The 22,757-nt window shown below is 39.9% G+C and overlaps 2 protein-coding genes across 2 annotated transcripts; one reads left to right on the top strand and one right to left on the bottom strand.

Moving 5' to 3' along the window:
* Window positions 1-1,234: 1,234 nt before the first annotated feature.
* On the top strand, window positions 1,235-8,618 carry inha (inhibin subunit alpha). Its single transcript, XM_036569461.1, has 3 exons — window positions 1,235-1,544; window positions 6,506-6,807; window positions 8,178-8,618. The coding sequence occupies exons 1-3, from the start codon at window positions 1,235-1,237 to the stop codon at window positions 8,616-8,618; spliced, it is 1,053 nt and encodes a 350-aa protein (XP_036425354.1).
* Window positions 8,619-9,358: 740 nt separating this feature from the next.
* LOC118808118 (gap junction gamma-1 protein-like) lies at window positions 9,359-20,998 on the bottom strand. The gene is made up of 4 exons (XM_036570556.1): window positions 20,770-20,998; window positions 14,752-15,234; window positions 12,228-12,930; window positions 9,359-11,573 (listed from the first exon to the last, which is right to left on the bottom strand). Exons 2-4 carry the CDS (start codon window positions 15,202-15,204, stop codon window positions 11,560-11,562), a joined length of 1,170 nt encoding a protein of 389 aa, XP_036426449.1. The 5' UTR covers window positions 15,205-15,234; window positions 20,770-20,998; the 3' UTR covers window positions 9,359-11,559.
* Between the last annotated feature and the right edge of the window lie 1,759 nt (window positions 20,999-22,757).

Genomic DNA, 22,757 nt, shown 5'->3' with positions numbered 1-22,757 from the left:
ATGAAAATTAAAAAAATAATGGTGACATGCATTCAACACTGGTTAGTTTGCTGCCACTGTGGTGCTACATGGCCTTTATGTAACCTGCTGTGATACTGATGGACTGTGATTCACACATTGTGAATAAGATTAAGACTAATATCTCGCCATAGTCCACAGAGAGCCTGTCTTTCATTACTGATGATGCTTGTTAGATACGCCACTCATAATCATAAGACTGGCAACAGGCGGTTACACTATCTGCATCTGACTAATGTACTTTCTTTCACTTGACATGAAATAATAACTCAGTTTGGCCTTACAGTTTTATTGATTTTATGTAATGGGCTCAGAGTTGCAAAACTACTATTCAATGAAAAAAAATATTGAAAAATTCTGCCTCATGGGCGCAAATTAACCCACACCCTAACACACCCTAAAATATACCATTTTTATAATCTATAATGAATGGCTCATGAAAAAGGACGTTTCAAGGTTGAGATAAAGGGATTCACACACTAATGCAACAAAAATATAACTTATTACGTATTTTCATGATTATGTTTCAAGGTAAAGTGTAGTTAATGCTATTAACTACAAAATGCTGTTTTCTAAGTGCTGTAGATTTTTTAATGCTTTCAGTTATTAATCTTCAAAATAGTTTCAGACAAACGTATTAGTGCTGAAGTTTCATGGTTTTTTAATTACAGCTAGCCAAATTATCTTAGGCTATTGTTGCCAATTTTAGAAAAGAACAATATATACATTACAGCTGCAATAATTAAAAACATTTGCTATGGTGATTGATTTTTTTAAGGCACCAGTTGAATGCAACTTGCTGTACACTTTTGTGAGAAAGGCAAATGTTTTGAGACACGGAGCTCTTTATACATTGTGGCATTACAGGCCTTCCAAGGTCAAGAACAAGGTATTATAACAGTTCCCCAGACTGGTCTATCTCACTGGCCTCTTCCCTGCTGCCCACAATGATAGCGTAAACCCAAATACTGGCGTCAAACATGCAGTGCACTCGTAGGAGGAACCACAGGAAGCGAAGAAAACAGAGATAGAACTGAGAGAACAGACAGAGGACAAGTAGCACGCAGTTGTGTTAGAGAAATCTGTTCCCGTTGTCCCATATGTAACAATCTGCAGAGGCTAGTCAAGCAAAAGTTGTATTTCAGTTGTATTTTTTTTTTTATTAGCTTGGAGATTATCTTCCCTCTCTTCTGTCTTCTGGTTCTTGAGGAGAAGAATGGGGATCTACACCATGTGTCCTGCTCTGCTCACCTGTACTCTGATCATGTTGGCAGTGCTGACTGACCGTCAGTCCCAGGCCTGCCCAGGAGAACATGTGCCTCGGGAAGTGGTGCTGCTATGGTTGAAGCAACGTATCCTGGAGGGGCTTGGGCTAGATGAGCCCCCTTTGCTCACACTGCAGAGGCCGCTTGGCGAGAGGGTGGACAGGGCAGCCCAACACGGAGCGTCACGAGTGAGCAGGGCGACCAGAGTGGAGCAAAGGCAGCATCAGGAGACCTCGCAAGTTATCCTGTTCCCCAGCTCCGGTTAGTTGGTCCAGTTGGGTTTCTGTTGGTTCGAGATACTCATCTCCTGTCCTAGAGGGCAGCAGTCCAGCACTGTTTGGTGTTTTTCACGATAACATACACGGAATTTATCTCATATATTAATAATATCACCAAACTGAGCTCTGGTGAAACCTGACTGGTAATTTAATGTGATGATCAGTTATTAATCTCAATGTAACTAAGCTCTGCTGAAGCCTGAGTAGACTGATAAGCCAGTTATTAATATCAGTGTTACTGAGCATTATAATAATTGCATTGTGACATACAGAAACTAAAATGAACAGAAAATCACATAGCTACCCACTTTATAATCACATTTGTGAGATTTTGTTATTGGGATATGTCAAATTGTTTGCTCAATGAGATGGGCCATCTTGCTCAGGGGAATTGTGAGAGCAGCAGTGGACTGAAGTGGACAGATGAAGAGAGCAACAAAAAAATTGAGAATTTTGGAACTTCGTTCAGACGAGAAGTGAATTCTCAGAATTATATCTGAAAGTTTTTAACGTGGGGGCACTAAGCAGCACCCTACATGGGGGCTACCCCATCCAAAAAATATTCTTTTGTAAGTGAGAATAGAAAATGAATTGTTAGGGTAATTTTGAAAATAAAGTCTTTGGACTCACTGCACTTTTTCTGCAACATATATTGTATAAATGCAAAAATGACCTACTCTGGGCCCCTGGTGGCACCCCAAGCAACTGCTTATGCCATTCATAGCAAGAAATGAAACAAAATACGTTAAATACAACACAAAGACAATTTTATAATAGTTCAGAACGATCGTACCATGTGTCAAAATTACACAGATGGAAGTTTCAGTAAAATCTACTTGGAGAGAGGTTTGCTGTACTGTCACTGGCAAATTTGAACATTTACTCTTACTGCTGAATGTCACCATTATCCGTTTATTTTTTTTCCAGTGTGGTTTCTACATATTACGCTGCATGTCCAGGGGAGTGATTTGTTCCTGTTTGAAATTTTAACAATGTATACATACTACATCAAACTTTTATTACTTAAAAAAATAGAAAATTAGGCCTTTAAGGCTGTATTGAATATAGTTTTTATTTGAATATTATAGACCCTGGAACACAGTTAGGCACTGTTTTGATACTTCCGCTGTTTTATTTTCAGGTGAAGTGGGACAGTGTATGTGCAAAAGCAGGACAGTCCTTCAAACACATAATGCATAAGTACAGCAAAATCCTATGTACAGCAACAAAGCACTTTAGCACATTTTGATATTCTGAACTGGCTTATTTTTAAAAACAAGGTGGATAGACTTCTGCATGTTTCATGCACTGGTAAGGAACTGTCTGGCTTTCTCTATGATTGTCTGCTTTCTGTATTCTTCAATGTTCTTTTCTCTCACGGACTTACAGTCCTCAGAAGACTACAATTCCCCCAATCCCTAACCAGAAATCTTCTTCCATTGATCTATCTCCAAGTTTCATCCCTCTACCTTTATGCTGTTTTTTGTCTCTCTGTCCTGACTGTTTTGGGTCAAAGGGGAATTCCACTGATTTTTCAATTTTTCTCCATTATTACATTGTTAAGATGTAAACAAAGTCATTCAGAGTGGTTTAAAATGAAACTCTCCATTATAGAGAATGAGAATTTTTCTTAGCAATGGTGATAGGAACCAGATATCCAAAGAGTTGAATGCCTCTGAACCTCTAGGCATCTCACAGAAAGTTATTACATGAAATGGTTATGAATATTCTGCGTGATGTCTGAGATATTGTTTTTTGATTTTTGAAGGTCTTGCCATAGCATCTCAATGACTCAATTCAAGTCAGGCTTTGACTTGGCAGCTTCAAAACCTTAATTTTGTTCCTTTTCATCCGTTCAGAGCTGGACTTACTTGTGTGCTTTGAATCCCCTGTAGGATTTTCTGATAGAGAGCAGAATTCATGGTTCCATCAATTATGATAAGTCATCCAAGTTCTGCAGAAGCAAAGCAGCACCAGACTATCACACTCCCACCACCATGTTTGACTGTTGGTATGATGTTTTTTATGGTGGGATGCATTGTTAGCTTTACACCCGATGTAAAGGGACACATGTCTTCCAAAAAGTTCTACCTTTGACTCATCAGTCTGCAGAATATTATCCCAAAAGTCTTGGGGGTCATGTAGATGATTTTTGGGAAATCCAAGATGAGGCTTTGTTTTTTCTTCGATCAGCAGTGGTTTGCACACTGCAGCTCTCCCATGGATGCCATTTTTGCCCCATGTCTTTCTTACTGTGGAATCGTGTACATTGACATTAACTGAGGCAAGTGAGGCCTGTAGTTCTTTAGAAATTCATCCCAGAGCCTTAGCAATGGCTTTGTAACTCTTTCCAGACTGGTAGATTTCAGATGTTTCGCATCTGTATTTGAATCTCTTTAGAATGTGGCATTATGTGCTGCTTTTAAAGACCTACCCTGATTCACATCAGCAGACAGGTTTTATTTAATTGATGTTTAGATTTAACAAGTCAGACAGTAATCGTGCCTGGATGTGGCTAGTGCAATTGAACCCAGTACTCAATTGTATTTGATTAACTGATTGATTTAGTAACTAAGACGGCAATTAATTATTCCCACAGGGCCAGGTAGGGCTGAACAGCATTTTTCCTTCAATAACTGAAATTATGACTTAAAAACAGCATTTTTTCTTTTCTCTGGGTTATCTTAAAAGTAATTTGATGATCACTGAAGTGTGACAAATATATAAAAACAGAAAGAACTGAGAATGGGCAAATACTTTACCATGGGACTGTATGTGTAGTGCATTGTAAGGCCAAGATAACTTTTTTCAGATTTACCACAATTTCACTAATATCAACATTACATTTAAAAATTCAGAAGCTGCATGTATGTTCACTGGTCAATAAAAATGGCAATATTTGCATTGTAGACATTGTGACCCCTGGTTTCTATCACTACCACTGTAAAGAAAATCCATGACAGTAAATTTCTTTACAATGTATCATTTCACATCAAACAACTCTGAATGAGTTTGAATACATCTCAGTGATTGAATTATTGAGACATTTTGACAAATTGGTGGAATTCCCTTTTAAGAGCATTTTTTTGCCCAACGTAATTCAATGTTTGTATTGTGTTGAATGTTACATGATTCCACACAATAGCTAATTAATATAAAGCCTGTAGACTCTACACCACACATCAGGCATCAATAAGCTATGCTACCATTAGCAGCCTAATGTAAGTACTAATACATATAATTAGGCTTCTTATGAAATATCCTGCCTTAGAAACACTGTTAACTTACACTATATCGACAAAAGTATTGGGAATACAATTGGGACACATTGTATTCCGACGTTGCATTCAGCTCCATTGCCACAGGTGTACAAAATCAAGCACCTAGCCATGCAGTCTTCCCCTTCATTTGTGTAAGTATGACTTGTTTTACAGAGCTCACTGAATTTGAACGTGGTACTGTAATAGGATGCCAATGTTGAAACAAGTCAGTTTGCAAAATTCCTTCCCTCCTAGATATTCCATGAGCAGCTGTGAGTGATATTTTTGAAAAGTGGAAGCTTTTAGGAACCACCTGAACTGAGTCATGAAGTGACAGACCACATAAAGTTACAGAGCGGGTCACCAAGCACTAAGGCACGTAGTGCATAAAAGTCGCCAATGCTTTGCCAACTCAGTAACTGCGGAGTTCCAAACCTCCTTTGGTATTAACAACTGGACAAAAACTGTGCACCGGAAGATTCATGGCATGGGTTTCTATGGCCAAGCAGGTGCATACAAGCCTTACATCACCAAGCACAATACCAAGCGTCGGATGGAGTGGTGTAAAGCACGCTGGCACTGGACTCTGGAGCAGTGAAAACGCTTTCTGTGGAGTAATGAATCACACTTCTCTATCTGGTAGTCTGATGGACGAGTCTGGGTTTGGCGAATGCCAGGACCTGACTGCATTGTGCTAAGTGAAGTAAAGTTTGGTAGGGGAGGGATAATGGGGTTGTTTTTCAGGGGTTGGCCTAGTCTGCTTAGTTCCAGTGAAGAGAAATCTTAATGCTTCAACATACCAAGATATTATGGACATTTTTTGTGTGCCTCCAACTTTTTGGGAACAGTTTGGGGAAGGGCTATTTCTGTTCCAGCATGAATGTGGCCCAGTGCACAAAGCAACGTTCATAATGGCATGACTGGGTGAGTTTGGTGAGGAAGATCTTGACTGGCCCACACAGAGCCCTGACCTCAACACCATCAAACACCTTTGGGATGAACTAGAATGGAGATTGTGAGCCAGACCCTCTCGTCCAACGTCAGTGTCTGACCTCACAAATGCTCTTCTGGATGAATGGGCAAAATTCCCACAGACACACTACAAAATCATGTAGAAAGCTTCCCAGAAGAGTGGAAGTTGTAATAGCTGCAAAGGAGGGACCAACTCCATAGCAATGCCTATGGATTTAGAATGGGATAAAAGCTCCTGTAGGTGTAATGTGTAGGTGTCCCAATACTTTTGTCTGTATAGTGTATGTCTCATAGTGGTTGTGACATAATAGCTCCCAAAAAGTGCGATAATAAATGATTATAATAAACCACAATAACTTTAAAAGATGTTGTACTTTACCTAACATGTTTGTCAACAAAATATTGTTGTTTTTTTTACTTTTAATTGATTTCAATTCATTTTAATTGAAAAGTAACAGAAAATCAGACATTTCAAAAGAAGACAAGGTGCTCCCAGTCCTTCAATAAGTATAAGATGGTAAAGAACTTGTTGGAAGCAAGAGTTTCTGGCTGTCAGAGAAAGCAGAACTGATGTAACGGTGCTGTTTGATGATTAAGTTCATAAATACCTGTATCGTGTCAGGACAGAGCATGTTGTGCGTAGACTAAGTGGAACCTTCTAAATGGTTAGGCAAGCCCTGACATCTTTTGTACTTTCATCCTATCTTCATAGACTCTACCTGTCTGCATACGTCAAATTTGTCCACCTCAGAGGCCTCCAGCCACTTCACCTATTACTTCCAGCTGTCTCTGGACAACCAGGAGTCCGTCATCACCTCTGCCCACTTCTGGTTCTACGCTGGTGAGGCCATTGCAGGAGATGCTATCCCTGCCCCCCTCTACATCCTCACATCGCGCCAGGAGCTGCTAGAGGTGGCCAAAACACCGGCAAAGAGCAGTCCTGATGGCTGGACCACCTATCGACTGGACCGCCATCTCCACGCTGCTATGGCAGATGGGCCGTTCATGCTGCAGGTCTGATTTAGTGATGAACAGGTGTAATCAACGTGTAATCAAGTTTTTAGGGATACATTTCTGACAGATAAGCTTGACAGAATGTTTTCTGGTTTCAGCTGTTTTACCCCTCCTTTAATCTAATTGTACCATAACCCATTGGAATGATATTTTCTAAGTAGTATTGACTCCACATACCTTGTCTCATCTCCAGGCTTTTTATTTAATTGTTCTGTTTTAATACATTAGATTATGAAGAGGTACAAATATGTACTTTTCACCTTGGAAAAAAACTTACTTAAGATACACAACTGGGCCTTAAAACCACTGTTGTACCTTTAAGGGGAAAATTTATATTGTTTGTACTTTGCTGAACAAAAATTTACCTGCACAGAACCTTTATTTCTAACAGTGTGCAAATTTTAATAAAAATTTTATAAAAATGACGTAATACATAAACACCGTAAAAGTTTCAAAATGTAGCATTCATTCGAGGACTGAACTGAACTCCATTGCACTTAATGATTTACTGATATAGCTCGGGGCAACATACTTTCACATCGCACTGCATTATAGGATCATTCCAACATATTGGCAGGGTTCATTCTTTGTTTACATGCTGCAAATATGCACATACACTGTGAGAGCTTAAAGAGATTGCTGTTTATTGCAGTTGTTCGGGCTTCTCATGCTTAAAATTGAATTAAATAAATAGGAAATGCATCTTAACCAACTCCAGAGGGATGCCAGATGTTTATATAATGTTAAAATGAGACTTATGACAGCGTGGAGCCATACAAAATGGTCGCATCATTGCATACCTCACCACGAAGCGGATGCTTTTGTTATCCAGCTTCTTATTTGTTTTTGTCTTTCCCACTGTAAATGATGCAGCAGTTACCTTCCGGTGCTTATGACGCATTTTGGAAGAGTTAGCTGATTACAGACGTGATGAATCCACTAAATTATGTTGAAAGTTTTATTCAGTAAAAACTACATAGCTAGATTTAAAAAACAAAGGAACTTGTTTATTCACACCTCTCACAGTGATGCTTCCGGTGTGCTGTTTAACCATAAGAGCTGAATAAACCTTCCTTCTCTCTCTTCTTTCCTTGATTTTACTCTGATCTTTGGTGGTAGTCAGATCCACATGGTAGTCAGCTCTGTGAATACTCCGTGAGTCCATGGGCTCAAGATCAGCCAAAATGAAGGAACAAAAATTAAAAAAGGAAGATTCATAACTATACTGCATCAGCCTAGACCGACTAACCCTGCCATAACGGTGTATCACTCTTAAGACACTGTGTTATCTCATTCCAAAGCTCTATATGGCAAGTTGCTAAAACAGGGCAATGTTGTGGGCAAATTTTGCTTCTCCTGTCTCGCATTAGGTCCGATGCCCAGCCTGCGGATGTTACAGCTCGGAGGAGGACAAGACCCCCTTCCTGCACCTTCATACCAGGCCACATGCGCCTGACCGAGCCCGCAGGGCCCCGAGCATCCCCTGGTCACCGAGCGCCATTGAGAAGCTCCAGAGGCCTTCATCTGAAGGCATCAACATCGACTGCAAGAGGGAGCAGATTGAGATATCCTTCCAAGAGTTAGGTTGGGATAACTGGATCGTGCACCCAAAGGTATTCAACTTCCACTACTGTCATGGTAACTGCTCCAGCCTGGAGCGCACCACCACTTTGCTGGGGATAAACCAGTGCTGTGCACCGGTGCCCGAGAGCATGAAGTCACTCCGTTTCACCACCACTTCTGACGGAGGCTTCTCCTTCAAGTATGAAACCCTGCCCAACATCATTCCTGAGGAGTGCAACTGCTTTTGATCCTCTCATACAGTCAGCTTGTATTTTGATGGTATTTGATCTTCTCATTTGACATATTCATTTCCAATCAGTAAAGATTGCCTACATGAAAACTGTAGATTTGAAGATGCTTTGGGTTTAGACTTCATTAAAAGAGATGGAAACTATGTTGTTGTCCTTTTCATGGCTAGAGAGCAACGTTCTACCTCTTAAGGTCAGTAAAAAAGAATTTCACTCAGACTGACAGTTGGCTAGTCAGTATTCTTGGAAGTACTGACTAATTTTCTTTAGTGATTAATTTTTAAATGCAGTAGGTACAGAAGTTACAGACACTTAAAAAAAAAAAGACCATTTACTGTAAAGCGAAGTTATATCCCTGGGTGAGTTTAACTTGTAAAAGATGATGATGCAAGATGTTGTGTAGGTTCACTGGTGGTTTGGATAGTAAATAAAATGGCTATATTTTGTAGATCATAATCCCTGGTTCCTATCACCACTACTGTTAAGAAATCAGAGTCTGTATTTTTCTCCATATGAACCATTTCACATCAAACCACTCTGAATGACATCTCCACACAAATTTTGTAGGAATTTGATTCTGATTCCACTACATTCCAATAAACTAAGACAATTCATTATGATTATACTAATTACATACTGTGCAAATGTATTGATTATTATTATTATTATTATTATTATTATTATTATTATTGTTCATCCAAGTTACCCTTTAACTTAGGCAAAAACAAAAACTACTCAACTGGTTATCAATATGCAATTTTATTTTTCAATGCAAGCAAACAACAAGGACAATAACTACAAAATGTATCAATGCACAGGAATCTGTCTAAATGGTACAGAAATGATTTTGACTTTGTACCATGTCACCAATAAAGCAAAAAAATAAAAATCATGAAGGACTGAACATCTTCCAGTTGAAAGCACATTTCTACAATGGCACAGAACAAATGACAAAGATGCCACAATTACACAGCTGAACCTTTCAGATGCAGTAATCTTTTTGAATCCAGTTTTACCACGATGAAAAATGTGCTGATGAGCAGATCCATCCAAACAATCAGAACTGAAGACACAGAGTTTGAAAAATGTTAGTACGTTCATTCCAAGACAATATTAGAAGTAAATGGATTTCAAAAAAGACAAACGCTAAGGCACAACATGTTAAGTCACAGCTGATTTGATGAGTTGTCACAACTGACAACTCACCAAATGCGACAATTAGATCAAAACAGCACAAATGCATTCATTTCTATTCTTTAATTTATATCATTTAAATTACAAAATTAACACATTCAAAGTATACTTCTCCTACTTGTACTACAGCCAAAACAGATACTAAGGTATAGAATTTATTACAAATGGAATAGAATGTAACAACTGGTTCAATGTATTCAGATGAATGTAAAATAGACCTTTTAGGTCAAAAGTTAAACAGCATGAAAGATTTTAATTTACATTATTCAAGCATTCTCCAGGTTTTTAGTACTGTCCAAATCTGGTCAATGGCAGTAATGTTATTCAAATGTGCATTCTTATTAGTTTCATTGTTAACACATACAAAGACAGCGTGATCAGAAGCCTACTGTGCAGTCACTGTTGTAAGATCATAAGGCACTGATATGACCCAGCATCAAACCTGGGAAGATGTGAAGTACCACAAAGAAGAGGAATGAACAGTTACCTCTCATACACGCATGCACACATTACAAAGCCTTACACAAACACTACAAACCACAAACTACAGATCTTGTTTGCTAAGTATTTACACCAATAGAGCTTTCATATATTGGAATGATGAAGTGGAAGACTTGGTAAGTTTTGGCTTATGGCAATGTGCTGAGAAACAAACCAGCCTCATTTTGACAGAATATGGCATCCATGTCTGTATCGCAACTTGGAAAACAACATTGAAAGGATATTCCACTACTTCTCTGTCATGGCAAAGAATGTGACTACAGCATATTTATTATTTGACACAGGAAATTCTAAATGTATAACACCCAATCCTATTTGCATTATCATGAGCCAGTTTAATCATGCCCCTGCTAACTTTAATTCATCACTCCTACATTACAATAGGAGGAAGAAAAGGACAGTAAAGAGCGGTTTTTAGGTTATCCTTAGTGCCCTAAATGGCTAGCAAAGCAAACTTTGCAATGCAAAGCATAGTGTACATACATTTGTGAATAATTTGTCTGGCTGTAAGTTTAACTGTGATGTATTACTGTGGTGTATTACCTTTCTTTTTTCGCTGTTATCTAGAGTAGTTTGCAGTGTAACAGATGGAGTAGTTTGTAACCCCAAGCTCAGCAAATCAAATGTCATGGTTTTGAATATTAAGCATTTTATAGTATTTGGCTTGTAAACAGCTTTGTGTGCCATTTTTTGGGTTTGAAAAATAGGAAATGCGTCAGGTTGCCATGATTTCTGGGGCGAGTTCTGCTGCTGAGGTTGACACATTCACTCAGTCCCTTGCCCAGCTGAGGGTTAATCTAACACAGCACACTTGAGCATGATGGAACTGCCCTAGAGGTGACATTGTAGACTGGAGAGGTCAAGTGGACAAGGGCATGTTAAAACCAGTATCTTAACAGGTAACGGTTTTAAACTCAAGCACCTTCTCTTTGCTTGACTGATGCCATTTTTGCCCCATTGCGTCTCAGTGAGGTCTTTGGACCATTTTGCTAAAGAGCATATAAAGCAGTATTCACCTGCGCTGAGCAGATGAGACATAAACGTGACAGTGTGAAGTAGTGGAGTCTCCCTTTAATACTGAAAGGCACATTTTTCTCCTAAACATACAAACACATGCGCATTCACACGCACACACACGCATCTTCAGTATCACTTGTGTCAATGACTGCCCTCCGATATGTGCAGTCCGTCCCATAGAAGGCCATTTTGATTGACTGAGAGGCAAGACAACAGCAATGCACTTGCTTCAAGCATGGACCCCTTTGGAAGCAAAGTGGAAATAAAACAAATATTACAAATACATTTGAATTACAAAATGAGAGTAAAAAAAACAAACTATTGTCCTTTAGCTCTAGAAAAGATCAACTTAGGTTACTGAAAATATAGTCAAACAACACCATACACATACTTCTTGTGTTTGATGTTTTTTCTTCATAACTTTCATGAGGTTTTATGCACCAAACCAGTCAATATTAATTTTTACATGGCCATGTTCCCAGTTTTTTTTTTTATTCCCTTAGAAATAAAACAGGCTGTTTTTGTTCCTGTAGCTTTAAGACTGTTTTAAGCATGTAGTTTATACAGTCTTAAGGATATAAGTAGCTTCCATTAATTGTTAGCTACATTAGCCTCATAGCTCCAGAGCGAAACGAAAGACGTTTTGGACACCAAACATGTATTGGCTAACTAAATACTTTTGAAGTAAGGGGAAACTGTTCATGGCTGTAACATTGCAATTAAGGATTTCAGAATTGTTTTTTCAGCTTTGTTTCCATACATGGACTATATGAACATCGACCTTTAACAATGTTTACACAGTACAGAGAATTTTTTTGTTTCAAATGGTTTTTCATTAAATGGCCTCTTTCACATGACCCAGCAGGTGTTCTAGGCCTGATCCTATGTCCTACGCACCTTTCTCCGCAGCGCTGACGTGCTTCTCCTGGGCCAGGTTGAGTCGGTTCTGCTCCGCCGCTGTGCTGTTAGACTCTGGGCTGCTGTTGCGCGATGCTCCCCCTTCTTCATTGTGGTAGGCCTGGTCCAGGTGCTGCTGCGCTATCTTCAGGTGCCTCCGCAGACGGTCCAGGTCCCGACTGGCTGCCTGATCACCCAGCGACTCACGTCCCGAGTCGCCCAAGTCACAGAACTCTCCCTTCAGCCTGCTTGAGGTGTCCTTCTTCAGGGTAGTGTGGTAGCCCGGAGGGGCGCTGGTCAGCCGGTGGCACAGGGCAGTGGTGTGCGGAGGCCCAGACAATGAGCGCCTCTGGGCGGCTTGCTCACGGCATGTGTCCCTCAGGCCACCGATGCCAAGATGCAGAATCTCCAGCATGGTCAGCAGCAGGCAGAGCATGCTGACCACGTACATGATGATTAAGAAGATGGTCTTCTCTGTGGGCCGTGAGACAAAGCAGTCCACGGTGTGTGGGCATGGGCTGCGGGTGCAGACGTATGAGGGAGCTACCTCGAAGCCATATAGAATGTACTGTCCGAAGAGGAATGCCACTTCGAAGGCAACGCGTGACACCAGCTGCAGCACATACACTTTCATCAGGCCGTCTCTCTGGATGCGCCTCCGCCCGTCATGCTTCACAGGGGTGCTGCAGGACTCAGCTGTTGCCTTGTAGGGGTAATTGATATGAACACAAATTTATAATCATTATCCAATTTTTGCACCACAAAATACAACAGGGGTATTCAACTTTGGTCCTAGAGGGCTGGTGTCCGGCACAGTTTGGTGCTTTCCCTGCTCAAACACAGTTGATTTAACTCATCTGTTAATTGCCAGGTTTGAGAAGGGCAGGGGTGCCCAATCCTGGTGATCTACAACCCTGCAGAGTTTAGCACCAACCCTAACCTCTAACACATCTGATCGGTAATGGTAATGAAGGCCTTTAGGGGCATCTGAATATTAGGGCCAGGTGTGCTTGATCTGAACTTTCCAGTGTGGTACATTTCCAGGATTGTGCTGGAGTAGGGGAATTACCAAACTGTGACATTGGCTTTTCAAAAACTCGTTATATCCAAAACTGTTACAAACTGATAAACAGCATTTTAAAATGAAACTCTTCAACTGGAAAGGTTACTTTTTTCTGTTTTGTGCAAACAGTTGCACACAGTCTAGCAGCTCCTTCCTATTACTGCACATATAAAATATCTAATTGCAATTTTTCTGACCAATACTGTGACTGCGATTTAAATGGTTATTTCCTATAAATTAGGTGCAGGCCTGTTTTTGGCCATGAATACCAGCAAATCCATGTTTTCTGGCTTAAGGCTGGAACAATGAACGTATTTTACCAGAATGCCAGTTAGTTGCAAATGTGCTGTCATGTACACATCATATAGCTGTTCAGTTGCTCCTATTTGGTCTAATTAATCAACAAGTTCACAAGCTCTGTGTTATTAGGTTACATTGCTCCACTTAAAACTTGCTAAGGCAATACTGTAATGTAATGTAAGCTATAATAAAAATTGCAGTTCTATGTTTACATGCAAAGATTTTTGCCAATTTGATTGAATACATTCCGATTAGATTAAGACTGAGGTGTTTATATGTTCACTCCATTCAACGATCTGATAGAAAATCTTCATTTAAATATGCATTACAAGTAATCCGATCCAAAATGACACGCATGCGTGGAGTACCACTTAAAGTAAATGTTAACATAACAGCGAACATCGCGTGAGTCCAATCAGAGTGAGATGAGTTTTTAGTTGGCGCGTTTGTGTTTTTAATTGTTTTAAAAATTTGTCAGACTCAGAAAAAGTACCTCACATGTACTTATTAAGGAAGCGGCAAGCGGAAGACATTGTGTTCTGAGGCACATAAGCTGGACGCCCGTCTCACCGCCATCTTTTAAAGTTTAAAGCATTAACTTCGTCTCCTCTGCAGACCAGTTTCCGCTCCCGCCATATTGAACGTTATAAACTTTTGTTATGACACGAACTAACATGCACAGAACGTACTTACACGTTACGACTGCAAATGTAATCGGATACAGGCGTTTACATAGTTATTATTCTTCTATTTAGCGGATTGTTTACAGGATTACCCATCTCGTTCAATCGGATAGAAATTGTATTCCGAATGGCCTCAATCGGACAAGACTATTCCGATTGAAGTGTATACATTGACGTATTCCATTCCGATCGAGCTATTAGTCAGATTATTAACAGATTATTAGGCTTCATGTAAACGTGGCTATTTTGAGGAACTGCAGTCTTTCAAATTGCAATTTCAATGTAAAAATGATTAATCTCTCAGCCCTACCTGTATATACATGTTTTGAGGATGAGAAAACGCTTACTAATGTTTTTACCACTCTCTGCATTATGTTACTTCTTTGCTGAAGCTCAGAACCTACAAAGACAAACCAATTTGGGCTATTTGTGATTCACCATTTCGATTTTAATATCAATATTCACATCCCAACCCTACCTTCTTGTCCTTCTCAGGTGGCTCGATCTCCTCCGTTATCATGGGCACCTCCTCACCCACCTCATCTGCCTCTTCATAGTCATGGTTAGCACCACGGTGCACCAAGGGTATCCGTTTGCGCTTCCGTGGCAGGTAGTCATCATCATTCATGCGAGCGATCTTGTGCATGGCGAAGCCTAGATACATGATGGAGGGTGTGGTGATCATGATGATTTGGAAGACCCAGAATCGAACATGGGAGAGTGGTGCGAAGGCATCGTAGCACACATTCTCACACCCAGGCTGCGCAGTGTTACATACGAATTTACTCTGCTCATCATGGTAGATGGTTTCACCACCCACCACCGTCAGAACAATCCGGAAGACGATGAGGAGCGTGAGCCAGATCTTCCCCACAAAGGTGGAATGGTCAGAGATCTCATCTAACAGGCGTGTTAAAAAGCTCCAACTCATGCTGCCACTGTGACCAGGGACCAGTCAGCTCTGAGAAAAAGTGAAAAGAAAAGCATGAGAGCATAAGAAAAATCAGTGAGACATACCACAAATAAAGCATTATAGTCTAAAGAATGCCTTTTACAAACCCAGTTCCAAAAACGTTGGGACAGTATGTAAAATCTTAACAAAAACACAAAGCATTTATTAGTAAATTCTCTTTGACCATATTAAAATGGTACAAATACACAATATTTGATGCTTTACCTTATGAACTTCATTGTTTTTTTTTATAAATATGTGTAATGTGTAATTGTCCCAATACTTTTGCCCATGCAGTGTGGAATTATACACAGCGTGATTCAGAAAGATTCATCCGATTTCAAAATGCCATATTTTTACAACCTAGGAACTAATCACATACCAATTGAAAGAAGGGGTCATAGAGTTTTTGACTGTCAGTATGGCAGTGAACATCCAACAGCTCAGAGCATGCGTCACTGGTACCAACAGTTCCAAGAAAAAGGTCACCAGCATCACCAGATCTCACGCCGTGTGACTTTTTTTGTGGGGGTACGTTAAGGATTCGGTTTATGTGCCACCACTCCCAACAACACTGGATGATCTCCGAAATCACATTGAAAGAGCCGTGAGTACAGTGACAATGCTCAATCGAGTATGGGTTGAATTTGACTATCGCATTGATGTTGTCTGGAGGAGGTCATATTGAGCACTTGTAAAATTATGTATATACACACACACACACACACACACACACACACACACACACACACACACGTATACCCTAAAATCTGTCTCACAATGGATATCCATGAAGATAATGAATACCTAATCATTCAAATGAGAGCTATAAACAATTTACAGGACTATTTCTTGCTATAGGTCATATAAACAGTTGCTTAGGGCTCCCAAGCCAACCCATGAGCATGTAGAATTTATTTATTTATTTTATTTTCACATACAGTCTAATATAATTTGTAATACTACTACTACTACTACTACTACTACTACTACTACTAATAATAATAATAATAATAATAATAATACATTTTCTCTATAGTCTTTTATCGATTTATTGTCTTAGCATTTAGCACTTAGCACCATAGCATTTATTACACTTTTTCTGATAATAATATGATCGGGGTGGGTGGGAGGTCTCCAAGAATGATGTCGCTAGATAAAAGTTTTTTTTCCATTAAACTCTGACTTCATTAAGACAAAGCAACTTTACAATTACTTTCAAAGCAAGTAGCGAAGGTTTCTTGTGCAGACTAAGCAGCCACAATGCCTTTTTTTCTTCCTTGAGTGGCTGGAGGTCACACCTTATTCCAAACGTATTTCAAAACCAGTAACATGCAGCTAATAATTCAAATGTGCAAATAGTTACAAGACCTTAACAAATAATGACTCATCTGACCATTAGATGGCATTGCAGCAACACAAAAGCAATGGGACTCATGTGGTTCATTTCACTGGCCAGGTGATTGTTACTGCACACACCTCTCTAAAGTTATCCACAGTGACAAGAGCAGTATTTTCCTATCACAGCTTTTATGGATTTTACATGCACCATTTACAAAAATATCCAGTGCATCTATTGCTGACGCAGGGATTCACATGCACACACACATGTATACCTCCATAAAAAAGCACTGCCAATAGAATGAGATGCTCTGGATCAGCTGCACATGAACTTCACCAATGCCAAGCATCAACAAGAGGGATACAAATCCCCCCAGTACTGGGTCGTGGAGCAATGAAATTGCATTCTCCAGAGTGACGAAACACCATCATTAATACCTTAGGGACGAGATGGAGTGACATCTATGATCCAAAACTAATTATCCAACGTAAAGCCTTCGCAGAAGAGTAGAGGCTGTTACTGGGGGAGGGGGAGGGGGGGGGGACTCCCTATTGATACCTTAGATTTCAGAGAAAACATTAGATAAGCAGATGTCTAGAAACTTTTGGACACATATGGCTGGTTTCCCCACTGACACTGGTGTTTAGTCCGAGCCTAATTTTTGTCCTTCAAACCAGCCCATACTGCAAAGCTAAAGATGTCTGAACTCTATGACACCCCTATGTCTAGCCTTATACCCAGCCCTAAACCAAAATATGCATGTCTCAGCAACATTCACTTATCAAATTCTGTCTGTAGCTCCTTTCCAATGTTTATCTTTAAAATCCAGACAGAAAGCGCAGATTGTGGCCTGGCATATCAATTTGCTCATTAAATATGATTATCTCCTGAGCAGGTGCCTGCTGGAATGTTCCAACTCAGAAAACAACTGGCCACACTGCAACATGCTGGAAAGAGACATGTCACAACATCCAGTTTTCAGCACACATCAAACAAGCCAGTGCCTTGACAAGCATACAGAAAACCTCTGCTGGAGCATTTCTGTGATAGTAAAAGCAAACTACTTTGATTGTTATCATGCAATTCTGCAATCTGTCTGAAACGTGTCAGAAAGCCACCCCTTCAGAGCCTACAAAAACGCCTCCAACCACAGGAGGTTAAAGACAATAAATAAATACCATATATAGTATATATAAATAAATACAATAAATACCATGAGTCACAAAGAGAGTAAGAGTACGTCCCTGGTATTCTGCTTTAGTACAAACTCAGGTCACACTTCCATAAAATAATATCTACTCAATTCACTGCACCTGTATGACTTCTTACAGTTCTAACAGTGGTTTTGACTGTTGCTCTGAAGCAGGGATAAACACTCAACCTTTCTTGAAATAGGCTTGGGTGTGATGCAACATCACTTTTGTCCAAGGAGACTGCATTTGCAACATAACTGTGATCGGCAATGCTGCTTCTTCACAGCATGCAGGTGATTCACTGCATAGGATATGGTAAGGTTTTGCATAGTGGAGAACGCTGCTTTCCAAGATATTTAAACAAATAGCTGTTGTCAGAACAAAACATTGAATCTCCAAAATAGTAACTTGACAGGAGAAGGAAAAAACTTACTTTACTTTTAATATAAGTCAATGGAACTCAATGGAGACTTTTTTCCCAGGTCATTTTTGGGCCACTTTTGGTACTTTCTACATAATGTAAAAGGTCAACAGGCATTTTCAAATTATGATAAAAGCTGAAAAATGACAAAAGTGAAGATACTTGATGCTTGAGGCACAACTGTCTGTCAGCAGACCCTGTAAAAAAAATAGTTGTGGCCAAACTGTAAATTCAGGAGTCAAATTAGGCCTTTATAACATCTGTTTTTTATTTTAATATGAATGATAATATCATCTATTAGGAAATTAAAAAAAAGAAGAATATCACCCAAATATGGATGCAAATTAAGAATACATGATTTGTAACAACAGTGCACAAAAATAAATAAAAGGAAAAACAAAAATACATTCCAGGCCAAGATTTACTACTGCAAACTAGAAATGTGACCAACTCATGACAGCAACTGTTTTCCAGTAACTCTAGGAAACTGGGAACAGATAGCTCGCATTTATGTATACTGGAGAAAAAGGACGCAGCTATAAAGCGGCAAATGAGTGCTGTCAGGTATGTCCTGGGGTTGAAGTGCTGAGGAGAAGCTACTTTTAACAGGCCCCTTCCAACCCCACCCCCGAGGTCAACATCAGTTACTTTGTGAGCAGACAGCAGCTTCAAAGACAGGGCCGGCAAGTCATGGCAGGCCGCTAACACAGAGCAGAAATGGAGAAGACGGAGAAGACTCTGTGCTCAAGAAAGGGTGAAGCTCACTAAACGAGTTAACACATAAATATTTCACAGTGTGGTGAGAGAAGTGAGGAAATTCATTCTAAAGACTCAGTTCCAACAAACTCTTCGTAAACTGCTGTGCAAACAGGTAACCCAGGGTTACTGCTGCAGCCACATAGGCTCACCATGACCCCCAGATCCAGTAACCATAATCGTGGATAAGGGAGGCAAATGTCTCAAGAACCCAGTGTCTCAGTGCAGAAAACATGTGAGCGGACATGTACATAAAAAAAAACCACAAACATGAGACCAAAACCTGCCATATCAGGTTTGTGTTTTATTCAGACTATACAGGTTTTAGCAAATTCAAAAGAAAGTATCAGTCACGGTCAGACAGTCATTCTTCAGCTCAGTTACAACCTGGGATTTGGAATGTGATGTTACAAGCATTACCCAACATGCGTTTGGATTTACTGAAACCTAAACCCTTTTGCCACATCATGAAAAACAGGTGAAAGACAAATGAATCTGGTAAAACTAAATTACTAATCACCACAAGATCTGCAAAGTCAGAAAAAAATAGGCTCCCACAGACAGCTTGGACAATACAAGCAGTTAAATACTGGAAACTTCAGCTTCAATGCAGGGTGTGACACTTGCTATCAGTTGCAGATCTCTAGGGACTGCTTCTTGAAAAACTTGAAAAAAGTTTCTGGTCATATTATGGATCTTGAATGTTGAACGGGCCTGGATCATGAAAGAAGTGGTCTATTTCACTGGTTATATGAGTTATATGGGGTCTTTTCATTTCTCAACAGAAGCTGAAGTTACTGTATCGGTTACTGTATGTATTTATTTACGTTTAACAGGGCCTGTAAAATGTATGGTAATACTGAAAACACACCACATGCTGTTGAGTTTAATACTGGGTAGTATTATAAATGTATTTTTCTTTGCAGTATATGAATATTTTTGGGAAAAAAGCAACATTAATTTATACCACCTTAAATAGTGTCCAGAATCTGTTATCAGTGATGGAGAAAACCAGAGATTTTGGCAAGGAATGCTCCGCAAAAGCGTTGTCATAATATCACACTGTCAACGTAAAAGTACACAAGTGACATCAGCTATATGATCAATATTAATTTACATGAATAAATATTGTAAATGAATTAGTGTAATGACAAAGGCGTTAGTCTACCTGAACAAGCCTGAGAGACTACAAAAGGTAGTTACTCTGTGACGGCTAGCTGCTCTGCGATAAAAGTCCTCAAAAAAAAATAAATAAATAAACAAGCTAAAATTGACTAGTTACGTAGATAAAAAAATAAGAAAAAATAATTTATGACTTAACATAATTTAGTCTCAATCTCAAAAAAAATGTCTCTTCTGTAAAGTGACCTAAGTGTAGCTAGTTTAAGGCGGTAGTTAAAGCTAAATCCAATCAGAAAACACTTTTTCTGTGCCTTTGGCAAATATTCGACAGAAATTGACATCATGCAACACCTAACATGAACTTTAGCAAGAAACGCCGGTGAGCTGTTAGCCAAATGTGAATTCACTGACAACATATGGCAGCTCACTTTCTAGTCGTAATTCTCAACGAACTTTACCTCTGAGTTTGTAAGGCCCCTCAGCACTTTGCCACGGGAACAATTTGCTTGAAAACCGCAGTGTGAGTCCGGTCTAAACAGACTTACACATACAGAGACAGACAGACAGACAGACAGACAGACAGACAGACAGACAGACACACACACACACACACACACACACACACACACACACACACACACACACACACACTCTGTGTTTACGGTTTAAAAGCGCTCACCGCAGACAAACCTACCTACCTACCTACCTACCTTAGAAAGCCACTAACGTGTCCTGCTCTCTGCGGTTAGCCAAGGTGAGACTCTTCGGCGCTTTACAAAATATCCCGGTGGTATAACGTTTGCTCGTTTCTCACCATCTGCCCCCCTTTCTCTAATAACCCAGTCGGTGTGTTGAAGTTGAATCATGTGACCTCTCCATCCTCGTCGGTATATGAGAGACAGAGAAGAAGGGGCAACCTTCCCCAAATTCCTCCAGCCGTCCTCCTCCTCCTCCTTCTCCTCCCCCTCCCCGACGTAACACAGCTCCGAGGCTAGCAGTTCTGCTAGTGCTTTAAACTCAAAATCTCTCCGCAGGATTTTCTGTTGTTGTTTTTTTTTTACACTGTAAATTATATTTTAAGTCATGCTGTGTAAGGCTGGAACAGTGTTCAGGTTGCTGTGCACTTCTGACCTACAAAAGCGAGAAGTGGCTACAGGAATCCATTAGTTGGTACCTAATGATTGCATTGCATTTCTGTAGTGGCTGCTATGTTTCTGTAGTGCTAATTTTAGAACTGACACTTTAAATGCTATTAAAGGATGATTCCATCAATGTTGCAAAATTTCTACATAATTAGATCATTTAGACGTAAAACACTGAGAGTGGTTTCATGTGAAATGATGCATTCTAGATAAACATAGACTACTGATTCAGAATTCTTTACTGTGGTGCTGAGAGGAACCATGGGTTGGAATGTCTAGACAATCTAGGTATTTAATTTGCCATCTTAAAGAGCCAGTGAACCTAGACGTGTTTTCTGATTTTTATAGGTAATATTGATGATGGTAAAACAGTAGTATGAAAGTATGAAACAAATGCTCTCTCGATACTACACTATATGGACAAAAGCATTGGGACACCTTATTACACACATTACGCCCACAGGAGCTTTTATGACATCCCATTCTAAATCCATAGGCATTAATATGGAGTTGGTCCCCACTTTGCAGCTATAACAGCTTCCACTCTTCTGGGAAGCTTTCTACAAGATTTTGGAGTGTGTCTGTGAGAATTTTTGCTCATTCACCCAGAAGAGCATTTGTGAGGTCAGACACTGATGTTGGGTGAGAGGGCCTGGCTAGCAATCTCTGTGCAAGTTGGAATCATAAAATTGTTCAAAATGTCTTGGTATGCGGAAGCATTAAGATTTCCCTTCACTGGAACTAAGGGGCCTAGCCCAACCCCTGAAAAACAGCCCCATAGCATTATTCCTCCTTTACAAAACTTTACAGTTGGCACAATGCAGTCAAGCAGGTAACATTCTCCTGGCATTCACCAACCCAGGCTAGTCTATTAGACTGCCAGATAGAGAAGAGTGATTCATCATTCCACAGAATATGTTTCTATTGCTCCAGAGTCCAGTGGTAGTGTGCTTTACACCACTCCATCCGACGCTTGGCATTATGCATTTTGATCTTAGGCTTGTGTGTAGCTGTTCGGACATGGAAACCCATTTTGTGAAGCTCCTAACATGCAGTTCTTTTGCTGATGTTGCCTCCAGAAGAAATTTTGAACTCTTTAGTGAGTAATTCAACAGAGGATATGCACTGTGCACTAGCACTCAGCAGCCCTTTGAGTCTGCATGATCTGCTACTTAGTTTCCATTACACAATAATAGCACTTACAGTTGACAGGGGAAGATCTAGCCAGACAGAACTTTCACAAACTGACTTATGGCGAAGGTGGCATCCTATGTAAGTGCCAAAAGTCACTGAGCTCATCAGTACAAGTCATTTTACTGCCAGTGTCTGTCGAGACTGCAAAGCTATGTGCTTAATTTAATCCACCTGTTAGCAATGAGTGTGACTGAAACACGTGAACTCAATGGGAGGGGTGTCCCAGTACTTTTGTCCATATAGTGTATTTTGCCTTAGAACACCCTGCATGTACCTTTCCACCATGAAAGACTTTTGAAAAATATTTTCTGAACTTAAACCTTATTTTAAAATAAGGTTTCACAATGTCACACTATACAACT

Source organism: Colossoma macropomum, unplaced genomic scaffold (assembly GCF_904425465.1).
Source record: "Colossoma macropomum unplaced genomic scaffold, Colossoma_macropomum, whole genome shotgun sequence".
Taxonomy (NCBI): domain Eukaryota; kingdom Metazoa; phylum Chordata; class Actinopteri; order Characiformes; family Serrasalmidae; genus Colossoma; species Colossoma macropomum.
The sequence above is the reverse complement of the archived record's forward strand: the minus strand, read 5'-3'. Positions and strand labels throughout refer to the sequence as shown.